At 37.0% G+C, this 27,617-nt stretch overlaps 3 protein-coding genes, 1 long non-coding RNA gene and 2 other non-coding genes across 12 annotated transcripts; 3 read left to right on the top strand and 3 right to left on the bottom strand.

Moving 5' to 3' along the window:
* Positions 1 to 3,648: 3,648 nt before the first annotated feature.
* Positions 3,649 to 3,755, bottom strand: LOC147945139 (small nucleolar RNA R71). Its single transcript, XR_015597810.1, has one exon. It is a non-coding gene; the product is annotated as a small nucleolar RNA R71 (small nucleolar RNA).
* Positions 3,756 to 12,426: 8,671 nt separating this feature from the next.
* Positions 12,427 to 12,957, top strand: LOC147945138 (uncharacterized). Its single transcript, XR_015596134.1, has 3 exons — positions 12,427 to 12,559; positions 12,658 to 12,728; positions 12,834 to 12,957. It is a non-coding gene; the product is annotated as an uncharacterized LOC147945138 (long non-coding RNA).
* Positions 12,958 to 16,350: 3,393 nt separating this feature from the next.
* Positions 16,351 to 17,169, bottom strand: LOC147945137 (uncharacterized). The gene is made up of 2 exons (XM_087511335.1): positions 16,995 to 17,169; positions 16,351 to 16,904 (listed from the first exon to the last, which is right to left on the bottom strand). The coding sequence occupies exons 1-2, from the start codon at positions 17,167 to 17,169 to the stop codon at positions 16,351 to 16,353; spliced, it is 729 nt and encodes a 242-aa protein (XP_087367461.1).
* Positions 17,170 to 22,431: 5,262 nt separating this feature from the next.
* LOC104779416 (lipid phosphate phosphatase 1) lies at positions 22,432 to 24,259 on the top strand. Its single transcript, XM_087511334.1, has 2 exons — positions 22,432 to 22,808; positions 23,112 to 24,259. The coding sequence occupies exons 1-2, from the start codon at positions 22,662 to 22,664 to the stop codon at positions 23,994 to 23,996; spliced, it is 1,032 nt and encodes a 343-aa protein (XP_087367460.1). The 5' UTR covers positions 22,432 to 22,661; the 3' UTR covers positions 23,997 to 24,259.
* Positions 24,260 to 24,525: 266 nt separating this feature from the next.
* On the top strand, positions 24,526 to 27,209 carry LOC104779415 (amino-acid permease BAT1). 7 transcript variants are annotated; one of them, XM_087509648.1, is made up of 8 exons: positions 24,750 to 24,968; positions 25,085 to 25,345; positions 25,443 to 25,461; positions 25,568 to 25,787; positions 25,902 to 26,083; positions 26,168 to 26,457; positions 26,543 to 26,672; positions 26,739 to 27,209. In XM_087509648.1, the coding sequence occupies exons 1-8, from the start codon at positions 24,871 to 24,873 to the stop codon at positions 27,084 to 27,086; spliced, it is 1,548 nt and encodes a 515-aa protein (XP_087365774.1). In that variant the 5' UTR covers positions 24,750 to 24,870; the 3' UTR covers positions 27,087 to 27,209. The 7 variants fall into 7 exon arrangements, with proteins under 7 accessions (XP_087365775.1, XP_087365776.1, XP_087365774.1 ...); XM_087509646.1 differs by having other exon boundaries at positions 24,760 to 25,004; positions 26,543 to 26,658; XM_087509644.1 differs by having other exon boundaries at positions 24,761 to 25,004.
* Positions 27,210 to 27,295: 86 nt separating this feature from the next.
* On the bottom strand, positions 27,296 to 27,369 carry TRNAN-GUU (transfer RNA asparagine (anticodon GUU)). The gene has a single exon. It is a non-coding gene; the product is annotated as a tRNA-Asn (tRNA).
* Between the last annotated feature and the right edge of the window lie 248 nt (positions 27,370 to 27,617).

The raw sequence follows: 27,617 nt of genomic DNA, 5'->3' as shown, positions 1-27,617 counted from the left end.
TGTGGGGACACAAAGTTCTCAAGTTACTTCTCTCTTAGATTCCTTTAAAACTCGTCAAGCAAGAAAAACCATGTCTCCAGCATCCAACAACGGTGTCATCGACGCGACTGCTCCTCAGCAAGACGACCCAGTCATCAAAGCCACCGGTTCGCAAGGTGTCACAACAGATCCATCCACCAACCCAGTTGTGCCTACTTCGCACGTCTATGTCCAACATAATCTCAGCACGTCGGGGAATCCAGTAGACGATTCGACATCACCCTCAAACAAGACAGAGGATCTCGAAGCTCCTACCCACGGAACCGAGGTGCCCGACGGACAACTACCCGTCATTGGATCTGATGCTAGACAGACTTTGACAGCGCAAACCGTGCAGCCTTTTCAGCTCGCTTCGATGGACGACCTCCAGATCGTATTCGGAATAATGTCTAAAGATCTCTTTCAGATGATCTCCGATATGAACCGCCGGTTAGATGCGGTAGAACGCCACCCACCCCCTCCGTCTCAGCAAGGTACCATGCCGCAGCAAACGGCCCGCAGGAACAGTCCACTACGTCGACAGCTGTTCAACGAACCTCCACCCTCGGCCTACCGATCTCAGAACCAGTATGTACCTTCGGTGCTAGCTTTGGAGGTGCAACCCCATATCGGACAGTCCTCCCAGGACGATCTGATGGCGGACCTCCACCTTGAACTAGAACAAATTCATTCCAAAATTTGGGATATGGGATCACTCCTCCACCGCGCCGTAAGGTCGGCTCCAGAGATCGATAAGATGTTCGAGGCCATGCAGCGGACCCCGTTCACCAAACGAATCCTGGAGACAGCCGTTCCGGCCATAAAACTCAAGCTTCCGACCTACGAAGGGAAGAAGGATCCAGTGCAATATATGACCTTGTTTGATATGTCTATATTTTGTCTCTCCTTAGCATATATTTATCATTCATTTAGCTAGGATAACTCATTGGTTTGCATCATTTTCTAGTCTTTTCTTTGCATTTTGCATGTCTAGGTAGTTCTTGCATCATCCTTGCATACATTGTGCATTTCAGAGTATTTCAGGTATTGAGGAGACGTTGGAAGCGCATCCGTCCGAGCCATGCTCCCCAGTACATCCGTCCGAGACATGCTCCCCAGCGCGTCCGTCCGAGCCATGCTCCCCAACGCGTCCGTCCGAGCCATGCTCCCCAGCGCGTCCGTCCCTGCCACGCACTCCAGCTTGTCTGATCGAGCCATGCTCCCTCGCCACGCACTCCAGCTTGTCTGATCGAGCCATGATCCCCCGCCATGCTCTTCAGCCGTCCGTCTGAGCCATGATGACATTGCATTCCATTCGACGCGCACGGACTCGATCGCACATGTCGGGAAGAAAGACGTTTGGTTTTCACACGCTTCAGGAGATTACCAAACCGACGCTTTACCTTGTCGTTTTAAGTTTTAGGGCTTTCCATGTTGGACTACTATATATACATTTTGTTAAGTCTTTGCTGAGACATTGAATCCTTTATCTCATATTGTTTTCTTTCCCATAAGGTTTTTAACCTAGCCACAAAATACGTTCTGAGACTTGTATTCCGATATCTTCGAGATTTATTCAGATTTTGCATTTGATTCCTTCTACAAAGTTGTTCATCTTATTTTTATCTACCTAATAATGCTTGTTTCAATGTTTTCTGTGTTTGCATCCTTGATGATGATTTTCGGATCTGAGTAGTGTGGTAGTTCTTAAGGATGGGATAGATTAGGTGGAGGATCTTAGGATGTAGAGTGTTTAAGCTTTGATTGTATGATTCCCTTCTGGACTAGAGTTAGAAATACTAGTTTCTCTCTGATCAATTGGAACTAGGTTTTAGACATTTCCGCACCCAAAAGGTGTTCGATGAAATGTCTGACCAACTAGTGTCAGAGACTTACGTTCCTAGCCTAAGAGATTAGTTGTCTAGGATGTGTGTTGACGTGAATGAACTTGTTCTTCAGGCCATGCTTGATCATGTTTCTCTAGCGAGAGCTAGGTTTGGAAGTGGTTGAGTTTGAGTAGCTTTTGTCAAGAGATTGGATTAGCTAAGAAGTGATGTTCATTGTTTAGGGATGGTTTGCTTGTGGCATGTTAAACACTCTATAGACTAGGATACTCCACCGACATCAATTAGTCCCATCCTTAGGACTTCCTTCTTTCTGATTTTTATTACATTCCTGAGACTGTTTCGTTTCTTGCTTTTTAGTTCATGCTTAGACTCGTCTCCGTTTTCATTCATTTGGGTTTCTCATCATGCATTCTTGTTTCTAGCTCTGTGACTCGTTTCTGTTTTGCATTTTGACCGTTCTAGGATTGTTAGATAAAAACTAGGCCTGGGACTTCGGTTATTTTGGTGAATTCGGTTCGGTTATTTCGGTTTTTTGATTTTTTTGAGTTTTGAAAATCTTACCGAATTGAACCGAAATATATTTCGGTTCGGTTATTTCGGTTTCTCGGTTAATTCGGTTTTAAAATTTCAAAACCGAAATTAACCGAAATTTGATTAAAAATATGAAAAAATCGGATTTTTCGGTTATTTAGAGATAATTTTGGGTTTTTCGGTTTTATTTCAAATATTTCTGTTTTTTCGGTTTCGGTTATTTCGGTTATTTTAGGATAAATTTCGGTTTTATTAGTTTTTTTCCTAAAAAAATTTAAAAAATAATTAAAAAAAAAAATTCGGTTAACCGAAAACCGAACCGAAATAACCAAAATATTTTTGGTTTTTTTGAAAAAAAAAAAATTGTACCGATCGGTTCAGCCGCCATAACCGAAACCAAACCGAACACCAAAAATATCGGTTCGGTTCGGTTCGGTTTAAAATCCCAGGGCTAATAAAAACACTCTCTTTGAATTGGCTTGACTTGTGAAATCTTGATTGCATCTTAATTGTTAGTAAAGTTTCCCAACTGGATTGACACCTTAAGTATTACAACTGCATAAGGTTAATTGAACCTTCTAGGATAGACACACAAAATCCTAGTATCAATTTGGCGCCGTTGTCGGGGATTCGTTTTGCTACATTTAAGATTTCCAGTCTTGCAAGATTAAGTTCTGTTACACCAATCATTCTGAGTACTAATTTGTTTTGGTTGTCTGCTTGTTTGTTTTGCATCTCAGGAACCTGTTGATAGCAACCTTGCATGCACACCAGGTCAAGAGGGCATCAGAATCTCCTTCTTGTTATCGATGACATCAATCGGTTACAACGACCACGACAAGCTCGTCAACTCACTGATCATCCCGCACCAGTCACTATGGAACAACAGAATGACCAAATCCGAGACCGCGAAACATTAGTGTTGGGGATGCTCCAAATACTCATACTCAGCGTGCTGGTATCGTCCCTCCCGCCGTGCAGAACAACAAGTTCGAAATCAAAGGCGGTCTGATCTCCATGATCCAGGGAAACAAGTTTCATGGGTTGCCTATGGAGGATCCACTGGACCATTTGGACGAGTTCGACCGTCTGTGTAGTCTCACCAAAATCAACGGCGTGAGTGAGGATGGGTTCAAGTTGCGCCTCTTCCCGTTCTCCCTGGGAGAAAAACCTTCCCAAGGGATCAATCACAACTTGGGATGGTTGCAAGAAAGCATTCTTGGCCAAGTTCTTATCCAACTCCAGAACAGCCCGTCTCAGGAATGAGATTTCTAGCTTTACTCAGAAGAGCTCAGAATCATTCTGTGAAGCCTGGGAGCATTTCAAGGGTTACCACAGCCAGTGTCCACACCATGGTTTCAGCAACGAGTCACTGCTAAGCACTCTCTACCGTGGTGTACTACCAAAGATACGTATGCTGCTTGACACTGCTTCTAACGGTAATTTCCTGAACAAAGACGTTGATGAAGGATGGCAACTGGTTGAGAATCTCGCTCAGTCTGGCGGCAACTATAATGAGGACTATGACCGCATAGTTCATGGCGACGCTGGGTCTGAAGAGAAATACAAGAAGGACCTCAAAAATGTCAATGAGAAACGATTCAGGAACTTGGCGAGCCTTTACGACAGTACCTGACCAGGTTCAAAGAAAAATACGCCAACGTTTCGGTCATGGAAGACGTCGCGATCGCCGCCTTCAAAAAGGGACTCATCCCCGGGTCCCCCTACAAGTGGACCTTAATATGCGAGAAGCCAAGGATCTAGACAACGCACTTCATCGGGGATCTCGATTTGCATACGTCGAAGAAGATGAGGAGAGGCGAGCCGCGAAAGCTCCCTCCACGCATCCAATCTCGACGAAAGAGAAAAATCGGGACAACTACCAGGAGCCCCGCAAACATCATGACCCAAGGGACCCTAAGCCTGGTGTGGTCCATGCGATTTCCGATAAGCAGACTTCGGAATCGCGAGGCGAATTATATTGCGACTTCCATATGATTTTGCAATCAAGGAAACGAGTACAATCATGAAAATCCAAAAAAAAAACTGCTGATTTGTTTCCTTATGATTTAAACTGAAGTTTGTTTTGAGGTGATGAGAATGCAAATTGCTTTTGTGTAGATTACATTGGAAGCAACTCATTATGGACCAATAACTAACAAGCCAACAATTTTTTTGGAGATTGGTGAGAGCTCTCTGCTTTGTTCCTTTTGTCTGAATTGAAAAGCTCTATGCTTTCTTGAAAAGCTCTGATTAGTCATTGCTTATTGTGTATATGTAGGTAATAGAGAGGAATACTGGAAGAGAGAAGACGCATCACAAGTCATGGCTCTTGTAAGTGTAAAAAGTTTGTTGTTGTTCTTGTTTCTTTTTGGTTCTTGTGGATTATAATACCTCTTTGGGGTTTTAAAGCTTATAGTCATCATTATGTTTAACAAGAGTGATTAGCAACTATTTTGAGGCCATGAACTTGCCAATAGATTAGTAGATTTTACTTTGTTTACCACCATTTGTTCTTCATGAGCATACGTAATTTGTTTACCACCTTGATATTACGACACTAACTAGGAGGAATCCCTTATTCGTTCTTTACTAGTCCCGATCGGTGATGGAGAGAGAATGTGGGTCGAAGGAGTTGTTCAGTAAAGAGGAGCTGCAAGAAATAAGTCAAGTCCATGTGGGAGACGATTACGTCGAGGTGATGTGTAGCTGCTCCAATCTCAAAGGTAAGACCAATTTGTTTATACTCATTCTCCACTCTTTTTGTGATATCTGTTCTACAGTTGGATTTTTACTTGCTTTCTCAGGCAGCTTTCCCAACAGGAAGGATTGTATTTCAAGAACTTGAGGAATATTATATTGTTCAGGATCATCATTGTAACCGGTTTATGTTGCAGTCACTCCACCAGCGATTGGAAAAAGAACATGACAAATGTCTATTTTTCTTCTTAATCAAAGTATGAAAGAAGCTTATTGGGTTTATAATTAATCAACGACATTTGATTCTGTCAGTTGCTCTTTTTAAAAAAAAAAAAAATATCAAAATCACCTAAAATTCAATAATCAAATCTCAAAACCCAAATCTCACCAAATCCTAAAATCCCAAATTTAATAACCAAATCTTATAAAATTACACTCAAATCTCTCAAAATCCTAAAAAAATTAAAATCCCAGTTAATCTCATAAAATATCAGAGTTCACTACAATAATAATAACTAGGTGCCGGTGCTGGTGCTGGTGCTGGGGCTGGTGTGCTAGTCCACGATTCGTATGTCTTTACTTTACTAATGTAAGACTACTACAGCTGTTTTTTTCCTTCTTTCTTTATTTTCTCTTTCAATTTAATTTAAATTACTGTACAAAACTATATGTTTTGCTGTTTAGTATTTTTTTTGTTAAAAGTTATTCAATTAAAAAAATATATATACTTAGCTCCGATCGGTAACGGCTGTTACTTATGGTTGTAAAGACTTTAACCTTAAAATTTTAGCTGTAGAGAATTTGGCTATACATGCTTTGACGGTACAAACTTTAACTGTTAAAATTTGATTGGTAACAAACACTTTTAAAGCTATAACTGTTACTTATATTATTAAAAAATTGAAATGATGATAATAAAAATAAAATTAATTATTACTGAAATAGATCTTAAAAGAAAAAAGAAAAAAATAAGAATAAATATTATATAAAAATAAAATATGTAAAATATATATATATAAACTTGTGGAGAGTTTTATTATTATTTCAATCATCATAGAAAATAAGAAAGAGAAAAAATAACTTCACCTTTTATTTATTTATTTATTAACAGCCAAAAAAGTCTCACATTTTGTGGCTTTAAAAATTTGTACGTACAAACTAAGAAAATGGACAGTTAGACTTTTAAGGCTTTTAAAAATAATAAAGCAATGAAAGCATGATTGGTAAAATTTTGGCTTTAAAACTTCAAATTAATTTTAAAGTTTTTAAAGTCTCTCCCAATAAGAGCCTTAGAGGGCTATTTCCATATTATATCCATACAAAATCCCTTAATATTTTTATCCTATTATGATCATATTCTTTTTTCTTTCTAACCCTATTTCTTTCAGTTTTTTTTTAAATTTATTTTTCACTTTATTTAATAAATAATTTTTTATAGAATATCAAAAAAAAATCACGGAAAAGTATCTTACGTTGTTAATCACATTATCATATATGAAAAAATTTCAAAATAAATAGATAGAAAATTAATTGTTGAAAAATGATTTTTTTCCAATGATTACTATAAGTGTCATTAACAAAATCAACATATAACCTTTAACAAAAATTTACATATTGTATAATGCATAATCGATTATGTAGATTCTTCGTCAATTAGTATAATCCTACTATATTAATTGGGAAATACAAATATAAAACTAACTTTATAAAGTGTAAAAAATTACGTTGTCATACCATTGGTTTTAAAGGAAAATGTTTAATTTTTTTTAGTAAGGATAAAAATGTAATTTAGATATATGACAAACATAATCTTTTAAATAATTATTAGTTTCCAAAAAAAAAAATTCTCTTTTTAATTAATTATGGGCGAAAATTATTAATTAATTTTAAAAAACTGTAAACCAATCAAAATTTTTAAAAGTAAGATTTTTATCTAAGTATACAAATTATTATTTTAATAACTAAATTTGGAAGACTTTGTTAAGATTTTAAATTATGATTCTCTTATCATCTTTCTTTTATTTCATATACAAATTGTTTTGAATTATCATAAAATACTGATGATAAATAAATATGTATATTTTTTCTGCATATGTTGTGATTTGAATTATTAAAAACGAAGACATATAACTCAATCTATGATAAAAAAATGGTGTTTTTAGTGTTCCACATCGACGGGTTGGTAAAACCAAAATTATGTGATTAATAAAATAATAAATTTTATTGGCTCATAATTAAAATATAATAATTAATACTTTAAAATAATTCACAAAATAATGATGTAAATACAACCGACAAACAATATAAAATGATAATATACATCAAATAAATTAAATTTCTATAATATTCTAAGATAATTAGTATTTAAAAATTATATGTTGATTTACCAAACAATTGCAATATTAAAAGTAAATAAACAATTGCAATATTAAAAGTAAATATTGTCACAAACAAAATAATTTTTTTGAACAACTATAACAATAACTTTTATTATTGTATTATAATTTTTGGAGAAAATGTTGATCCGTGCTTTATAGCCCCTGACATATTTTAGTTTATGAGTTAATCTAGCTAGATTTTAGGAATAAGAGTTTTCAACAAAATCAACATATTATACAACCCAACATGTGAAACTATTAATCCAGAAAAATACCATTTCATGCATGATCGATTATGTATATTGTCGGTCAAACAATAAAGAAATTTTTTGAATACATACCTTAAACTTAATAGGGAATTTGAAATCTATACTAAATTTTAAGTCTTTGAAATATACCTTATGTATTGCAATAAATGACTATTTTGTCTTCAATTACAAATTAATTAAAAATAAATACAATATAATTAAATTAATTCATAAGAAAATATTATTTTTTAAAAACATTATGTAAACTAGATATTCAGAATTGTGCTAAATTGTTTTTAGAAAATGATGAATTGATTTATTATATATAATATTAATCCATAACTAAAAGATTAAATTCAAATAAAATAAATAAAATATGCCCTTGATAATAATTAAGTAAACGTTAAAAAAAACCACAAAATAATTAAATAATTTATGTTAGAAAATTATTTAAACAAATTACTGTTTATAAAGTTTATTATGGATAATATTAATCAATAAAAAAATTAAAATTCACATAAAGAAATAAAAATGTGATTTTATAAAACATAAACAATACAAAAAGGACAAAATCATAGTTATATTCTTTTCTTCCCATCGCCGGCTCTCACCTTTGTGTCCTCTCCGTCATCGACTACATTTTCCACCGTGGTTAATTTCATCTCATAGTTTTGTATTTAAGGCAGGTGATAAAGCATGTATGGGTTTTAATTGGGGTTGTGTTTTAAATCTGGGTTTCAATTGGGATTTAAGAAAATTATTAAGTTTAATAAAATAATAAAAAAATTGTGAGCTTTTAGAAAATAAATCAATAGTTCAAAAAATCGAATATATAACAAACCAATTAATAATAAAAAATCAACTTTTTGAATATAAGTCAACAAAGAAAAATCCTAAATCAGCAGGAATAAAATATAAGTCGACAATTCAAAAAATTAATCATATTAATAAGTCAACTTAAAATGAAATAAGTCTACTAAGACCAAACAAATCGACGGGAGAAAATATAAGTCAACAAACAAAACAAATAAGTCAACATCATCAAAAGTCGACTATGTAAAAAAAACAATCAAACAAAAAAAAGTCGACAATTTTAAAATAAATCGATGGAAAATAATAAGTCGACAAAAATTAAACTTAAGTCAACCATTCAAAATACCGACCTTATTAATAAATCAATGTAGAATGTAATAAATCAACAATAAATAAACAAATCAACAGAAAACAAATATAAATCGATGAACAAAAAAATAAGTCAACTATTAAAAAATCGACTATGTTATAAATTCACTAGCTATAACATAAGTGGAACAACCTGACCCATTTTTTATATAATAATATAATATATAATTAAGCATCTCATACTACCTAGTTAAACCAATCAAACCATAGTTCAACAATAAACCAACAACAACCAATATGCACAACGGAAACGTACCAACAATACAAAACCAACATATCATCAATACAATAACATTCTTAACCATTCTAACCAACAACCTAACATAACTCTATCTAAGGTTCCCACATCAACAACATAACCATAACATCGTAACCAAGACCCTAGATCATCCTCCTCCTCATCGCCATGATTCCACGTCACATACCTGGATACCACAAACAACAATTGAGATGTGTAAGTTATCATAAATACTTAGTGAGACAATTCTCCCATCTACTGGGCTATACACACAAGCAACTGAGAAACCATTGTTTAACAAACAACAACCAAATACAAACAAACCAGGAAAATAAGCATCAGCCGACTGCTGAACAGGTTGGTGTCGACCGACACCCTCTAGTGTCGACCGACACTGGCCACTTGGTGTCGATCGACACCGACTCCGCAGACACGATCTGCATGAAGCCGAAAGTCGAAGAACCGTTTCTCATCTCCTCCAAATCGTCTGAAACTCATCCAAAAGTTTTGGAAACACATAGGAACCACATCCCAACCACAAACATACAAGAAAACACCACAAACAACAACAAATCAAGCAAAAAAAGGATTCTCAGGCTTAGATCAGCCATGGTCATGCACTCACCTCTTTTGTAGAAAGTTTCTGACCCAACAACGACGAATCCAACCCTTAGAAGCCTTCTCCTTTGTTCCTAGCACAAGATCTCCACTCCATAGGAACAGATCTCACCAAAACAGCTTAGAATCTCTCCAAAAAGCCTCCAACTCTCAAGAACACTCTTTTCTCTCCATTATCTCTAAAAACTATGAAACAACGACAAAATAATACCTTCCAAAACCCTTTTCGTCGACTTCTCACTTAAATAGACCGGTTCTAAGGTTTCATCAACCCAAAGTGGTCCAAATTGACGATTACAACAAACTTGCAGAACCATAAATCAATGGTGTCGAACGATACCACCTTTGTGTCGACCGACACCACCCTTGTGTCGATCAACACCCATCCCCAAAACTCACATTTTTGGTTCACGGATGTTATAATAAGTCAATTGTTTTAATATAAGTCGATGACGAATATAATGAAGTCAACAGAAGTCAAAAATAAAACGATTGTTCAAAAAATCGACATTATAAATAAATCAACATTCATTAAAATAAGTCTAAAATATTGATATATATATATATAGAAATATTATAAATAGTATAATATTGAATTATTTATCTTTAAATAAATTTAAATCTAAATAATATCAACAAAAATATTTCAATTCTTTTTTATTCAAAATTTTTAAATCAAAAATTTATTCATGTGGTCATTATTTAAAATACAATAAATACGTTTATATTATATGTTTTATTTATTAAATATTATAAATTTAACAATTTTTAAAAGTAATTTGTTTTTAAAGTTGAATTATTTTTAAATATAAATTTAGTTTTTATCATTTTTATTTAATTCTTAAAATTGTTTAATAATAAGAATATTTCTGTCAATTTTCATTTCAAAATGTATAGTTTTCAAATAACTATAAGATTAAGTGCAACTTTTAAATTTCTTTTAAAATTTAGTATATTCTTAATAATGTCTCAACAATAAATATAAATTTAACTAGAATTGGGAATTAGTATTTTTCATATATAGTATTAAATATAAATCACAGTTTTTCGTATAAATCGAGCTCTAATTCAAGAAAAATGTTTGTAAAATGCAAAAAATATGTTGCATAATAATCATTCAGATGGCGATCATAACTATCATAATATTTTTAGTAAGTAGAATATTTATTTTAAACAAAAGAAATTAATTGATGGCAATTTAGTTTTGTTACCAAGGAAAAGATATATATTTGTTACCAAATGTATATTATACAGGGTCGACCTCTTTTCCTCAAATACTTGTATGAGGTTTTTTAAAAAATAGGAGGATTTGACAATACAACAATCCCCATCTTGCATTCAACAAAAGAAAAAAAGACAACAAATTGCAACTGAAAACGTCGGTTATTATATCTGCATACCCATCATCCTATTCTATGGGCCAAATACGAAGGCGGAGCCATCTCACTCAGTATGTGACGTCGTGGGTGGAGAGAGAGAAGAAGAGAGAGTATAAAATAAGGTACGACGCAGTTTTCACGACGTTTTGGATTTTAAAAAAATAATCTATAGTTTAAAAGTAAACTATCAGCTTGACACGTCAGCACCCAAAAGAGTGACATGTGTACTCTTCCTTCCAACAAAATAAATGAAAACAAATCTGGGCCTAATTATAATGTAGCCCATTAGTGTCAAACCACTCACAGTCCAGCTGTACAGCAAAAACTTTGGCTTCATACAAGTGATCGGCTGGTCAAATTAAAAACAAAAAACAAAAAAAATAAAAGCTCGAACAGTTTTTTTTTTAAATCTCAAATTGTCGATTTCCTCTTCGTCTTCTTCGCCATGAAACCATGGTCCGACTTGATCAATCATGCTTCATTTCTTCTACTTCGTTCCACCATAATCCAAGTGATTCTGCTTCAAACCTTCTTAGTCTAGCCTACAATCTGTTTACCGAGCACTCAACCGTCAGCCATAAAAAAAAAGGGGTTATATCAACGTGTTGTAATTTTGTTTGGGTATATTCTATAATTCTGTAAAACCATATATGAGTGTTATTATTTTGTTTCCGTCGCTGGCGTTTCGACCACCCTCCGCTCCGCCGTTGTCTTCGGCGTCCTTCCTTCTCTTACCTCTATCGATCTCTCTGTGAGTTTCCGATTCACTGAAACTTGTTGAGATCGTCTTTAAGCCACCTCAACACTTAAGACTCTGCCACGTGTATTCTGCAGCTCACTTTCTGGTTTTTTTTAAGTGTAGATTCGCCGATGACGGCTAATCCAGGAATGGCGTCGCTTGTGACGCAGCGGTGGTGCTGAGCTTCGAGTCTCCTATTTCTCTCCTTGTTCGTCCAATCTTTGTCAGTGATTTACTGCAGTGGTGAAGATTGCTATGCTCTCCTTGGGTTTGTATTTCTTGTTCCGCTAATCGTTTCGAAACTCAGATTTCAAAGTTCCCAATGTTTTCTCTTGATCTGTTTGCATTGTATTTGATTTGATCTTGGTCTTAATTGTTTTAAATTGCTGATTTAGATGTACTGGTTTCAGTCATCTAGATTAGAATCTGGATTCTGAATCGAAGAAACCTTTGTGAAACCGAACAAAATGAGTAGAAGCAAAAGATCCTTTATTGGTTTTTGTCAGCTGACATCTGGGTTGTTCTCTTCTTATTGGTCTTTATTGCAGTTCAAGCACTTCAGGTTTTGTATACTTCACTTAATAGTCCTTCACAGCTAACCAATTGGAAAAATGGTGGTGGTGATCCATGTGGAGAGTTATGGAAAGGGATTCCTTGTGAAGGCTCAGCAGTTGTCACTATGTAAGAAAATCAGCTTTTCAACTTTTTAAAATTTCCACTTGCATGGATTTGATTCATTCTGGAATGTCTTATGTTTGTTGTTGTCGTGATTGGAACAGATATATATCGGATTTAGGAGTCTCTGGCACTCTTGGATACTTGCTTCCAGACTAATGTCACTAAGAAAATTGTATTGTCTTTGGAATTTTACTCTGTTTTTCTGTTTGTTTGATCTTTGTGTGTTTTTAAGATTTTGATTTAACAACTGTGGTCTTCTCTCTCATTTTGGTTACAGGGATGTTAGTGGTAACACCATCCATGATACACTTCCATATCAATTGCCACCGAATCTCACAAGCATGTAAAGATGTGTTTGTTCTTATAGTATTTACTCACAGTGTTCACTTTCAAACTAACAGTTGAAAGAAATTATAATGCAGATATCTGTCGAGAAACAACCTAAGTGGTAACCTTCCATATTCCATATCTGCAATGGGTTCTCTTTCGTATATGTGATTTTGCTATTATAGAACCATAGATTGTGAGAACTAGTATACTTCTTTTTTGCTAGGTATTAAACTTTGAAATGTTACTGTCTAGACATGTAAGTGGCAATTCACTTTCAATGTGGACAGGAGATATCTTTGCCAATCATAAGTCACTTTCAACCTTGTAAGATCTCTTTATCATAGACGTCATAGTCATCACTGCCAGTTTCTAGGTAAAGAGAATACATTTGGATGGCTTATAAAATAATCGGTGGGTCAGTCTCAGGCATGAAATTCTAGTAGAGGAGGTATCACAAAATAGTTGGCTTTGCCTTTCTTGTGCTGAAATTTGAATTTTTATGGGTCAAAAATTAATGATATGTGGTGATGTTACGCAAGATTGTAGGCATGGCAAAGCGTGGTTGTGTGGGGAATTGTCACAACGATGGTGGGTTTTGTTCTATAATCTCTTTTCTTATTCAAATGCGTATCAGTAAAAATACATCGCTTGCTTTGTTACTTAAACGATTCATACCATGTAATCCCCTTCCTTAATATATTTCCTCATATGCATCCTAAAAACTCTAGAACGTAATTTGCCTTTTGAGTGGTTCTGTAATTGGAGTGTTTGCTTGGGTTTTTCAGTTACTTATCAAAAAATTGAATCGTTTTTGGATACTTGCCTTGTGATGAATAATTTGTTTTCCTAACATAAATATTTCAGTAAATACAACTTAGTCGTATATACGTTATCAGTAATGCTAATTAACAAGAAATTGGAAAGGGCAACATTTTTAAAAATAAACTCTTCAGAATCGAGCGTCATAACGAACGAAACGACAGCCAAATTTTTTAGACGTGGGAAAAGTATTTAAGATATATAAACAAGTGCCGTGGTATTTTCCGGGGCAGGCCATAACTGCTCAATTAACGCTTTGCCAACAAAGCTCTTTTTCAAATTAACACGCCCATTTAGTAACTAACATTTAAGTGACTGTATGATCTCTTAAATTTAAATGACACAGCCGAGTTTGAGTAACAAATTATTACAATCGCAATAATTATTTTAACGTTAATAAAGTTCATAAAAACGAGAACCCAACTTTTAGAAACTCAATAATCGGGTATATTTAACCTTAGCATCAAGAAAAAAATTTAATATAGTATATACCGTGTTAAGAAACTGAATATTATTTTGCGATAATGTTATCAACTCAAATAGGAAAACACTAAAATCTCTCTTTTATTGCTACGGATCGTAAACTCCTTGCTCATCAAGCATTTTCCATGTATAAATATCAACTTCACAAACAAAACACAACACACAACCAAAACCACTAATATGACAGTTTTGAAACACGGGTTAAACCACTAATATGACGGTTTGTTGTTATATAGCAGGACATATTATTAACATGACGGTTTGAATTAACATTAGTATAAATATAAAATATTATTAATTTGGTTTTGAAACACGGGTTAAATCTTTATTTAATTATTTTGTCAATACCACTAATATAAGAATATTAGACATATTAAATCAGGGTAATTTAACTAAAATTTTGTAAAACAATTAAATCATTGGTAAAATTGTGACTTAATCCGACAATAGCTTATAAATTACATATTTATGTATTTATTTCCCCTATTATTATTCTAATAACTGACAATCCAAACAAAATTATTATTTAATTAAACAAAACAAACTAAATATAAAAAACAAAAAAATTAAAATGTTATTATTTTTTAAAAAATTGTCCTGCGGTACACCGCGGGTTATAATCTTGACTGTCTTTTTTTCCTCATCAAATAAAATTTATAGCGTGCAGCATTGCACATACGTGAGATTAAATCTGTTTCTATAGTGTTGTAAACTTGTAAAAAGTTGAGGATTAAAAAAAAAAGAGATGCACCCAGTTTAAAAAGGCCACCCCACCTACTGGACCCACTCTGTAACGTATTTACTCCAAGTCTCCAACTAGCCGTACTCTTTTCTTTTCTTAAACTCATAATAATTCGTTTTCGGTTTTCTGTAGTTATTTCTACCCTAATGCAATAAACAATAGCATATTATTGCATGAAATATGATTTCAGAAATACAACAAAATAAAAATAAATAAGAAGCTAACAAATATTACTCTTATCTGTAACTATTAAAATCAGTAGTATTCCTTCTATATCAGTCCTTACACAACTATTATTAATCACACACAGACTACAAATATATTATTGGTTGGTAAAAAGATAGCTAGCTGCAAAGGAAAATACGAGGTCGTTCTCGGGTCCGATCAAGTGCTCCACAAACTCATGTTCGAGTTATTTATTAGTTCAACCATAGATTTGTTTGAAAGTCCATCGACGTCACGTCCGAATCAAGTTGCCATGTCTGTATATGCAGACAAGAGTTGTGAGTATGTGACTTTTCGACCCTCTCTCATTACTTACTTCATCAAGTCTCTGGGCATCCTCCCCCCCCCCCCCCCCCCCCCCCACACACACACACAAAAAAAGCAAAAAGTAGTTTCCACTTTCTTCGTCAATTGTGATCCGATTTTTGATTCTTTCCTATTTTCTACCCAATTTTAGATTCTTTTGGTTGCTATTGTGATTTGTGCGTTTCGAAGAAAATGCCGCTGGTATAGGGAGGGAATGGCTGGGCTTCCAAAATGATATATGGGCCGGGTATCAAAGTTTGGAAAATGGATATGACTCACAATCATCTCTCGAAAATAAAATTTAAAAGATGTAGTAAAAAGGAAAGGAGAGCAGTACTGAAGAAGGCCCATATGAAGGAAGGCCCCATGTTCAGATTTCCGAAACTTCCAAAAACATGCGGGGGGACCCACCACATCACGCGGATGAGAAGAAGGCCGGATTAGACCGACGATTAACTGAAAAGTCAATCAAACATACGAGTTTCTTTCTTTCTTCAACCGTCGTCGTCAGGTGGAAGGGAAACAAATATACCTTTTTTTTTTTTTTTCAGCAAATGAAATTTATTCAGAATAAAATCTGTTCCAATAACCATATAGGAGGATTGCAAGAATCTAAATAAAAATCTACAGTATTACATCCCAACTTAGCTAACAAATAGGCAATCTCATTGTTTGTGCTATGAATAAAGAAAAAGGTTACATGAGAAAAGGTTCTTGAACAGAGTTTGATATCTTATAGGAGACTATGAATGGAGACATCTTGTGTATTTCCATTTAGACAATCAATTAACGTTTTGCAGTCTCCTTCAAAACACACATTGGTGAATCCCTTAGCAGCAATTTGTTGAATGGCTAGTAGTAAAGCTTGTGCCTCTCCCTCATTCGTATTTCAAAGAACACTCGAACCCCAATAGATTGCTTCTCCGAGATGGTTGCGGATTATCCATCCACCAACTGTTTTCCTTGTATCTGTTCTGAGACTCACATCAAAGTTACATTTCACCAATGGAGATGCTAGTCGCGTCCAATGAGGATTATAAGACTGGTCTAAAGAAACTGAATCATATGCACGAGGTGGTTTTGACTTAATCCATTCAAAAACATCAGCCTTAGATTGAGAAACGATTCGATAATGATCACAAGCAATATTTTGGAAGATGAAATTGTTACGATCCTTCCATATGTTCCACATAAGCCATAACGGTAGTAGCTTCTGTTCCTTGAATAATGATTGATCATCAAACAAATTTAATAAAGCCGAAATATTGAAATCACAATCTGTGTTATGAAAGGATGGTAGAGATGGCTGGTTAGTTAAGTCCCAAACCAACTTTGATGCAGGACATGTGAATAGTGTGTGATTAATAGATTCATCAGCGCTATGACAACGTTGGCATAGTGGACTAATGGCAACACCCCGAGAGACAAGTCTTGTAGTTGTACCTAATGATTTAGATAAAACATTCCAAAGAAAATGTTTTATTTTTGGTAAAATTTGTAGCTTCCATATTTTGTTTTTCAATTCAACAGAACCATGGGGAATGGGAGGGTCATGAACCGGGAAGGAGAGGTCATGTGTAGCCAACCAATAACCAGACCGAACAGGGTATTCACCAGAAGCATTATAGTGCCAAATGAGTTTATCTTGAGTGTTATATTGGGGAATGTAAATTTGTTTCAAAGCATCGATATCAGACGGTATAACCATATTAACAATTGCAGCTGTATCCCATGATTTGATAGAACTAGTATCATCGATGAGAGATGAAAGCAAACCCGTAGCATGAGGGTCAATGGAGCATATAGGCCGTGGGGGATGCTCATCAATAACATTATCCACATTGAGACGTATTGTAGAACCATCACCAACACAAACTCATACTCCTTTTTTAAGCAGGTCTAAGCCAGTAAGGATGGATGACCAGCCATAAGATTGCATTTTTTTAGGCGTGGCATCAAGAACCGAAGTATCAGGAAAGTATCTAGCTTTCATGACTTTAGCAAATAAACTGTTAGGACATGTAAGGATACGCCAAGCTTGTTTTGCTAACAAAGCATCATTAAACTTAGCTAAATCTCAAAATCCCAAACCACCTTCCTTCTTAGAGTATTGAAGCCTTTTCCAAGCAATCCAAGGAATGCTTCTAAATGCAGTTGATTTCTTCCACCAAAAGTGCATCAGTATCGATTCTAGTTCAGAGATGAGTCCAAGAGGTAATTTGAAACAGGACATAGCATAGATCGACATTACAGCTGCAACCGACTTAAGCATAACTTCTTTCCCAGCAGGTGATAAAAACTTACCACTCCAATTTGTCGTACGTTGTCTTACTCGTTCAACAATGTATTCAAACATTTCTTTTTTCTTTCTACCAAATTGTTCCGGTAAACCAAGATATTTACCTCCACCCCCTTGATTTGGTATTTCTAAAATTCTTTTCATAGCAGCTTGACGGTGACCAAAAACTCGAGAACCAAAAGTGATAAAAGATTTAGAGCTATTGATTATTTGGCCTGAGTAGTATTCATAAACATCAAAAACATCTTTTAAGGCCTGACAGTTACGATTATTTGCTCTGCAGAAAAATAAACTATCGTCTGCAAATTGTAGGTGAGTTATAGGTGGAACTCCATTGCCAATTTTGATTCCTTGTAAGCATTTGGAGGACACTTGAGACTTAATGAGATAACTTAAAATGTCTGCACACAGTATGAAAAGATATGGAGAAAGTGGGTCACCTTGTCTTATCCCACGACTCGGCTGTACCTTCCCATATGGTGTACCATTTACCAAGACTGCGTATTCAACTGATCAAACCGTAGCCATTATCCAGTTAATCCAAGTAGTTGAAAAACCAATTAATTTCATTGTAGTTTCCAAGAAGTTCCATTCGACCCGATCATATGCTTTACTTACATCTGTTTTCACTGCCATATAAGTTTGCGAAACTCATTTCCTTGCTTTGGGAGAGTGCATTAGTTCGTAAGCAATCAATATATTATCAGTGACAACACGTCCTGGAATGAATGCAGCTTGAGAAACAGAAACGATAGAATCCAAATGGCATTTTAACCAGTTGACCAAACACTTAGAGATAATCTCATAGATGACATTACAAAGTCCTATGGGTCGATAATCAGCAAGAGTTTCTGGCTCTGTATTTTTAGGGATCATACATATATTTGTGTTGTTAATTCCAGGTTTCATGTATGCAGTTGTAAAAAATTCTTTAACCTCCTTGGTTATATCCTCACCCACCACATCCCAGCATTGTTTGTAAAATCTAGCTGTTAAACCATCTGGACTGGGTGCTTTATCATCACCAATAATTGAGAGAGCCTTAAAATTTTATTCAGATGAAAACTCCTTCGTCAAGTCATCATTCATGTCATGTGTGACAGTTGGTATGAAGTCAGCAAATTCCAATGGTGAAACCGAGTGATTCGTTGTAGAATACATGTTTTGGAAGTACTCTTCCGCATGATGTCCAATAGTTGTGTCCCCACTAAAAACGTGCTCTTGATCGTTCTTGATCGAAGTAATATAATTCTGAGCAAATCTATTTTTAGTAGAAGCATGGAAAAACTTCGTGTTTCGATCACCAACATGGAGCCATAAGTTTCTACTTTTTTGTTTCCAATAGATCTCTTCCTATCTGTAAGCCGAGTTTAATTGTTGTCTCAATCTGGGTATCATAATTTTGTCTGACCTATGTAGGCTTGACAATGCTCTTTTTAAGCGATATTGAAGCTCATCTATTTGTTTAGCAGAGTTTAAATTGCTTCTTCGTTTACATCGAGCCATATAAGTACGGCATTGTCGTATTTGATCCATAATGGTATGATGACGTTGTTCTTTGCAAACATTCCATCCCTCTTTAACATAACTTTTAAAATTTGCAACATCCAGCAGACTCTTATCAAAACGAAAGGGTTTCCGTAGAATCAGATCATGCCAACCAAAACGGAGCACCATATGTCTGTGGTCAGACCCATTAAAGTCAAGAACTCCGCTTCCCCTCTTGGAAATATAGCAGACCATTCCGAATTCACCATCACTCTGTCAAGGCAACACTTGACAGTGTAAGAATGACGTTCACCAACCCATGAAAACCTATCTCCCGTAAACTTTATATCCCATAGATCACAGTAGGACATCATTTGTCGTAAAAGTCAAATTTGCTCGCAAAGGTCCACCAATTTTTTCATTGTTAGAAAGAATCTCATTAAAATCTCCAACCAAAACCCAAGGACCATCTTTAGATTGTGATAAGTGTTTCAGGTAATCCCAAAAATAATGTCTTTGATCTTGAACAGGATAACCATAGACACAAGACAAATAGAACTGAAAGTTATAATACTTAAGCGAAAGGGTTTCCATAGAATCAGATCATGCCAATCATAATTCTGTCTGACCTGTGTAGGCTTGACAATGCTCTTTTTAAGCGATATTGAAGCTCATCTATTTGTTTAGCAGAGTTTAAATTGCTTCTTCGTTTACATCGAGCCATATAAGTACGGCATTGTCGTATTTGATCCACAATGGTATGATGACGTTGTTCTTTGCAAACATTCCATCCCTCTTTAACATAACTTTTAAAATTTACAACATCCAGCAGACTCTTATCAAAACGAAAGGGTTTCCGTAGAATCAGATCATGCCAACCAAAACGGAGCACCACATGTCTGTGGTCAGACCCATTAAAGTCAAGAACTCCGCTTCCCCTCTTGGAAATATAGCAGACCATTCCGAATTCACCATCACTCTGTCAAGGCAACACTTGACAGTGTAAGAATGACGTTCACCAACCCATGAAAACCTATCTCCCGTAAACTTTATATCCCATAGATCACAGTAGGACATCATTTGTCGTAAAAGTCAAATTTGCTCGCAAAGGTCCACCAATTTTTTCATTGTTAGAAAGAATCTCATTAAAATCTCCAACCAAAACCCAAGGACCATCTTTAGATTGTGATAAGTGTTTCAGGTAATCCCAAAAAATAATGTCTTTGATCTTGAACAGGATGACCATAGACACAAGACAAATAGAACTGAAAGTTATAATACTTAACGTTTACATCAATGATCCTAGCATCTTTAGAAATTAAAGATACAGAAACATTGTTCTTCCACAACAAAGCCAAACCGCCACTCCTTCCACAAGGGGGCACAATAATTACATTAGTAAATCCTAAGGAATAAGCAAAGTCAACAACCATATTACAGTTATTAAAAGTTTCAACAAGAAATAGCATATTAGGTTTATAGATACAACAAATACTATGTAGTCAAGATTTAGTCATAGATGCGCCAAGGCCTTGGCAATTCCAGGAGATGATCGTCATGGACACAGTGGGGGTACCGGGCCCCCGTGCCTCTGTCGATCTCATTTGTTGCAGAGCAGGAACCAGCAGACTCAACCCGTTCTTTCTTTCGTAGCTGGCACAGGACCGCCTGATCTTCAACAGCTTCCCATTGTTGGTAAAAAGCTTCAGCTTCCACCCTTTTGCGTTTAGAACTTGTCATACAGGACTCAAGAATCAGACACTTTTCCTCATGAATGGGGGAGAAGGTTTCTATGAACTGCTTACTAAACTTGGCATGTAAGTAACGAAGTCTTTCAGCCGTAAGTTCAGTATCCTCAAAAACACTTGGGGACGCACTTTGAGCGGATGAACTCGGGCCAGCACCCGGAGTCGAGGAGTGATTCTGTAATCCTGGTATTGCTTCAAAAGGATCAATAGTCTCGAAAGTATTGCCATCAGACAGGACATCACGCTCAGCCTGAGGACCAGCCATGTTTTCGTCATTGTCATGTGGCGGTTCCTCTTGATAGAAATCAGCATCCTCATCATTCAGGTCACAGTCAGCAACATCATGTTTGAGAGAACCACATTTAGCACAAAACTTACAAAGCCTCTCGAAACGGTACTTAATGATTGTGTTATCTCCCACAGTGAATTGAAAGTTACGCTTGAATCTTAAAGGTCAGTCTACATTCCAATCTATGCTAACCCTTACAAATTCCACCATATGAGCATTTTCATCAAAGTCTACCGTATCCACTGGTCCTAACTGATCCCCAACATACCTGGCCATATCATTGGAGAGATAAAGCAGTGGAATCCCTCGAATCTGTATCCAAAAGGGGATTATCTTCATAGTCTCCTCAGTAATGTTTGGATGCCATCGATGGACCGTCAACATCCATTCGTTGAAAGACCAGGGGTCGTGACGTAAGACCATGTTGAGAGATTCCTCCGATTGAAAGACAAAAAGAGCCTTTCCCGGCCCCAAGATTCTCCCAACGACGGTACCTTCAACACGCCAAATTCTGGGCATATGTCCAATCAAAGCCCTCAAATTCTTCTTGTGAGGGTTCACCGTAGAGACCACCAAAGCATACCGGTTAGCGGTAACTGATTTTGCAATGAATTGCGGAGGCAGTGGGATAGGGGCATCAGATATGCCCAAGTCCAAATCTTGAAGGGATTTTCTGATGTAATCACTCATTCTCAACGATAATGTGAAAATAACCAGAGATGATTGATTAGAGAACAATGATAGAAGAGAAGAATTGCCGGGAATGATGAATTTATATAGGCTTGCCCATGACGGTTTCCTCGAACGGTTATTCAACGAGATAAACGGACAAAAGAAACTGTCATATAACCGTTTAGACAGAAAGACACCGAAAGAAGTTACAGATTTAGTGACACAAACTTCAATCGGACCAAAACTTCGACTAGAATAACAGAAAACAGACCGTTCTGCAAATCGCAGAGAAAATCGCCCCCAGAGTGAAGCGACGCCATTTTACCAAACGTATATAATTACGAACTACTATTTTATTTGTACAAATATACCTTTTGAAGATAGAAAAGAAAAGAAAAAGAGATATTTTGAAAATTTAACGAAAACACAAACGCGTCTTCTTCTTCTTCTTCCTCGCTTATCTGTTCCTCTTTTAAAGTTTTTATAACACACAGTCATCGCACCAGATCAGATTTATTTCGTCTGCGTCGTCTCTTTTTTTTTTTTTTACTCCTAATAAGTTTCGATCCACATTCCTTTTTTTTTTTTTTTTTTTTTTTTTTTTTTTTAATTTGAATCCCAAGTTTGAAGTCTCTTTCTCTCTCTCTCCCTATCTCTACTGGTCTTTTATTTGGAGAAGCTTAATCAAGATCTTCACTTTCCCGATGACAATTGGATCGTTTTTCTCTTCTCTCAAGTTCTGGGGCACTTCTCAGGTAAACCGTCCCCACCCAAAGCGACTCTTCTCTGTTCCCTACTTTCTTCAAAATTATCCTCTCGTTTTTTTTTTTAATTTATTAATCATTATAAATTGAAAAAATTAAAGTTTTCTTTAGAAAGGAGAAAAAACCAACTCGTTGCAAGTTAAAATCAAGTCAACGAACACAATATTGATGAAATACCCCTCCCCTGACTACAACTGTGCTTAGCACAACGTGCCTTTGACAAAGTTCTTTTTTTGTGTGTGTTAAACTCTTCTTTCTGCCTTTTTTTTTACCAATTTATTTTGTTCATCCGAGAGAGAGATGATGAATTGCATTCCCTTATTACTATCACCCAAACCGGAGGTTTCTTTCAAACCCTCCTCATCCCCAAGTCTTACGTACATTTCTTAGTTTGTTGTTTGGATCCAACAAAAATTAACATTAGGTTGTGGGCGAGTCGCCTCTAAACACAAGCACGATTGGATCATACTCGTCATCTTGATTGCCATCGAGATCGGCCTCAACCTCATCTCGCCTTTCTACCGTTACGTCGGAAAGGACATGATGACTGACCTCAAGTACCCTTTCAAGGACAACACCGTCCCCGTCTACGCTGTTCTCCTTCCCATCCTAGTCTTCGTCTGCTTCTACCTGAAGAGAACATGTGTGTACGATCTGCACCACAGCATCCTCGGGCTTCTCTTCTCCGTTCTGATTACTGGTGTCATCACCGACTCCATCAAGGTCGCCACCGGACGCCCTCGTCCTAACTTCTACTGGCGCTGCTTCCCCGACGGCAAAGAGCTGTATGATGCCTTGGGTGGTGTGATCTGCCACGGCGAAGCAGGAGAGGTCAAGGAAGGCCACAAGAGCTTCCCGAGCGGACACACCTCCTGGTCCTTTGCGGGGCTCACCTTCCTCTCCCTCTACCTCTCTGGCAAAATCAAGGCCTTCAACGGAGAAGGACACGTGGCTAAGCTCTGCCTCGTGATCTTCCCTCTGCTCGCCGCTTGCCTTGTTGGGATATCTCGTGTGGATGACTACTGGCACCACTGGCAAGACGTCTTCGCCGGAGCTCTCATCGGATCCCTTGTAGCCGCCTTCTGCTACCGTCAGTTCTACCCTAACCCTTACCATGAAGAAGGATGGGGTCCCTACGCATATTTCAAGGCAGCTCAAGAACGAGGAGTCCCTATGACCTCCCAAAACGGAGATGCCTTGAGGACAATGTCTCTGCAGATGGATTCAACTTCTCTAGAAAACATGGAATCTGGCACTTCCACTGCTCCCAGATGATGATGATGATGATGATGATGATCCTTCTTCTATTCCATTATTTGATTCATTATTTGGTTTTTTTTTTTCATTTTGGTCGTTTGTGAGATTGTAGATGGTACGGTATAGCTACGTTTACGTATGTATGTATGTCAGTATGTGTACTCAAACCGTCTACCTAAAAACCCTTGCATTTGTAAATGTACTCTCTCATTTTTGGCTTTTCGGCCCTTTTTTTTTAATTTATTTTTATTAAGTAGAGAGACAAATTTATTTTGATAAAATTCTAACATACAGTTTGAGTTGGGTTTTCATAATGCGCAAAGGTCGAGAGTTATAGGGGGATTATGTTCATGATAGTATGTGCTGGATCTAAGTGGACGATAAGGGAGCAATTTCCACCGTTGAAAACTGAAGAGAAGTTGATCCTCTCTCGTAACTGAGAGAGCCATCCGAATGAAGGCTGAGCCCCACACGGCTCTATTCTATTGAACACGGCATTTACATGTCGTGTCGAATTAATTTTTGAAAGAATGTCATTTTTAGCAACATAATACAAAATAACTACCGTTAAAAATGATGAATAACCTTTTTTTTTTTATTTTGTAATAAACTAATAATGTCTACTGCAATAGTTTTGTTTGTCACAATATGGAATGGTAATGGTGTGGTATGAGGATCAAGAAAATTGTCAACTAGAGTAGGATGGTCAAAGACTCTTAACGGTTTATTTATTATTATTACTCGAGTTTTACATATATATACTACTAGATTTGTTTTAAAAAGCTATAAAAGGTAAAAGAAATAAAATAAACTTTGGAGGAGAAAAATATCTCATCCGGAAGAATCGGACAGACAGGTCAACAAACTAACAAGTGTGGAGACTCCGAGGATTATGGGCGGAGACTCCGGCGATTATCAGCCCGCCATGGATTCCGGTCAAGTCCGCCTCAAGGAGCTCGGATACAAGCAAGAGCTTAAGCGTGATCTCTCGTCTGTCTCCGCTCTTGATTTCTTCTTCTTCTTCTTGTAGATTTCAATTTCTGTAAGCTTTTTTTTTTTATTTATTATTTTTTTTTTTTAAAACAATGGTTAGATATTATTCTCAGGGTCTTCTCCAATTTCGCCATCTCCTTCTCCATCATATCGGTGCTCACGGGGATCACCACCACCTACAACACGGGGTTGATGTTCGGCGGCACCGTCACTCTTGTCTACGGATGGTTCGTGGCCGGCTCCTTCACAATGTGTGTTGGCTTATCGATGGCCGAGATCTGCTCCTCTTACCCAACCTCCGGGGGTCTCTACTACTGGAGTGCTATGCTCGCCGGCCCTCGATGGGCTCCACTTGCCTCTTGGATGACCGGCTGGTACGATTTTGTAATTGTAATTTGAATTTGCAATGGAATCAATCAATCTACGGTCTGATTGATTTTTGATGTTGTTGCTTTTCAAAATCTTTCTCAGGTTCAACATCGTTGGTCAGGTGACCTTTCATCATCTTACCACATCAGCTTCACTTTTTTTTTTTTTTTTTTTTAATTTTATTAGATCACTGTTTAGGCTAAAGGTACGGTTTGTTTAATATGCAGTGGGCTGTTACGGCGAGCGTTGACTTCTCTCTGGCACAGCTGATTCAGGTGATCGTGCTTCTCTCCACCGGCGGTAGAAACGGCGGTGGATATGAAGGTTCCGACTACGTTGTGATTGGCATCCATGGTGGAATCCTCTTCATCCATGCTCTTCTCAACAGCCTCCCCATCTCCGTCTTGTCTTTCATTGGACAGCTTGCTGCTCTCTGGAATCTCCTTGGTACCCACCCGTCTCTTTCTTTCTTTCTTTCTCTTTTGTAACTTAGTGTGTTTCATACCATACCATGCTCTCTTATCAAGCATCTCTTCTTATATATAAATATCCCACCACCAGGGGTTTTGGTGCTCATGATTCTGATTCCTTTGGTTTCTACGGAAAGAGCCACCACTAAGTTTGTCTTCACCAATTTCAACACTGATAATGACCTCGGCATCACCAGCTACGCTTACATATTTGTTCTGGGGCTCCTCATGAGCCAGTACACCATTACAGGGTATGATGCCTCTGCCCACATGGTCAGTCTCCACACTTGAAAAGTCATATTTTGTATTTTTTTCTATACGTCATGATGGAACCAAAAACAAATTGCAAAATTGCAGACAGAGGAGACGGTCGACGCAGACAAGAACGGGCCGAGAGGAATAATCAGTGCAATTGGGATATCGATTATCTTTGGATGGGGTTATATTTTGGGCATAAGCTATGCCGTCACAGACATACCTTCCCTTCTGAGTGAGACCAACAACTCTGGTGGGTACGCCATTGCTGAGATCTTCTACTTAGCTTTCAAGAATAGGTTTGGGAGCGGTACTGGTGGAATCGTGTGCTTAGGCATTGTTGCCGTTGCTGTGTTTTTCTGCGGCATGAGCTCTGTCACCAGCAATTCCAGGTATATATATTCATCTTTGCTTAATTATACTGCATTTTCTGCATTTAGGGCTTTGATCATATGCATGTATGTTTGGGTTGATCAGGATGGCTTATGCGTTTTCGAGAGACGGTGCGATGCCATTGTCGCCTTTATGGCACAAAGTGAACAGCAGAGAGGTCCCCATTAATGCAGTTTGGCTCTCTGTCCTCATATCATTCTGTATGGCTCTCACCGTAAGTCTCTCTCTCTCTTTCTGTGTTGGGATTACTGTTTTGGGATTAACGTGATGAAACTGGCAGTCCCTGGGGAGCATAGTGGCGTTCCAAGCAATGGTGTCGATAGCAACGATTGGACTGTACATAGCATACGCAATCCCCATCATTCTGAGAGTGACGCTTGCACGCAACACCTTTGTGCCTGGACCATTCAGCCTGGGGAGGTACGGAATGCTAGTCGGGTGGGTGGCAGTCGTTTGGGTTGCAACCATCTCCGTCCTCTTCTCATTGCCTGTAGCATATCCAATAACCGCGGAGACACTCAATTACACTCCAGTAGCGGTCGCTGGTTTGGTGGCCATAACCCTCTCATATTGGCTTCTCAGCGCCCGGCACTGGTTTACGGGTCCTGTCTCCAATATTCTTAGCTGAAACAACGCTTCAATCGTTATAGTAAAGCCATTCAAACTGTAATTGGTTTTTTTTTTTTTTTAATGTACAACAAGCAACAACATGTCAGTAATCTCACATTTTCCCTATTTCATCAAAACAAAAGTGTAGTGTTGTTTTAGTACGGGCCTCGAGGAAGCCCATCAAAGAAAACTAAGGCCTGACAAGACGACCTATAGGGGAAAAGAAGTCGCTAGAAGGAGGGGTTGAACCTCCGACCTTGTGGTTAACAGCCACACGCTCTAACCAACTGAGCTATTCAAGCATTCTGATTACATGAGTTAGTTTGAATATTACTAACTCTTACTAAGAGGTTGAATGGAAGTCCGGTACGGCTCCGGTGTGACGACCCTAATCACAGGGTCACCAACGAATGATCTTCCGGCTCAACTGTGACATGATTCAGGTGTGTGAAGACCGTGATGAGTTTAGTAAAAATATAAAAGGCGTCGAATCACACTCTCGAGCTGCGATTGTGGTGCGGCAAGGTCTCATTTAATATATGATTTACAA

Source organism: Camelina sativa, chromosome 4 (genome assembly GCF_030686135.1).
Source record: "Camelina sativa cultivar CO46 ecotype springtype chromosome 4, ASM3068613v1".
Taxonomy (NCBI): Eukaryota; Viridiplantae; Streptophyta; class Magnoliopsida; order Brassicales; family Brassicaceae; genus Camelina; species Camelina sativa.
This window is presented reverse-complemented; position numbering and strand designations above follow the sequence as displayed.

Bases quoted from the DNA above. Each gene is read 5' to 3' on its own strand.
- LOC147945137 (XM_087511335.1), bottom strand. From the start codon at position 17,169: ATGGTTATACCGTCTGATATCGATGCTTTGAAACAAATTTACATTCCC. The intron at 16,905-16,994 runs GTTCTGTTGAAT...CTAAATCATTAG, and splicing joins TGACCCTCCCATTCCCCATG to GTACAACTACAAGACTTGTC.
- LOC104779416 (XM_087511334.1), top strand. From the start codon at position 22,662: ATGACAATTGGATCGTTTTTCTCTTCTCTCAAGTTCTGGGGCACTTCT. The intron at 22,809-23,111 runs TGAAAAAATTAA...TACATTTCTTAG, and splicing joins ATTTATTAATCATTATAAAT to TTTGTTGTTTGGATCCAACA.
- LOC104779415 (XM_087509644.1), top strand. From the start codon at position 24,871: ATGGGCGGAGACTCCGGCGATTATCAGCCCGCCATGGATTCCGGTCAA. The intron at 26,084-26,167 runs GTCAGTCTCCAC...GCAAAATTGCAG, and splicing joins ATGATGCCTCTGCCCACATG to ACAGAGGAGACGGTCGACGC. The intron at 26,673-26,738 runs GTAAGTCTCTCT...TGAAACTGGCAG, and splicing joins CATTCTGTATGGCTCTCACC to TCCCTGGGGAGCATAGTGGC.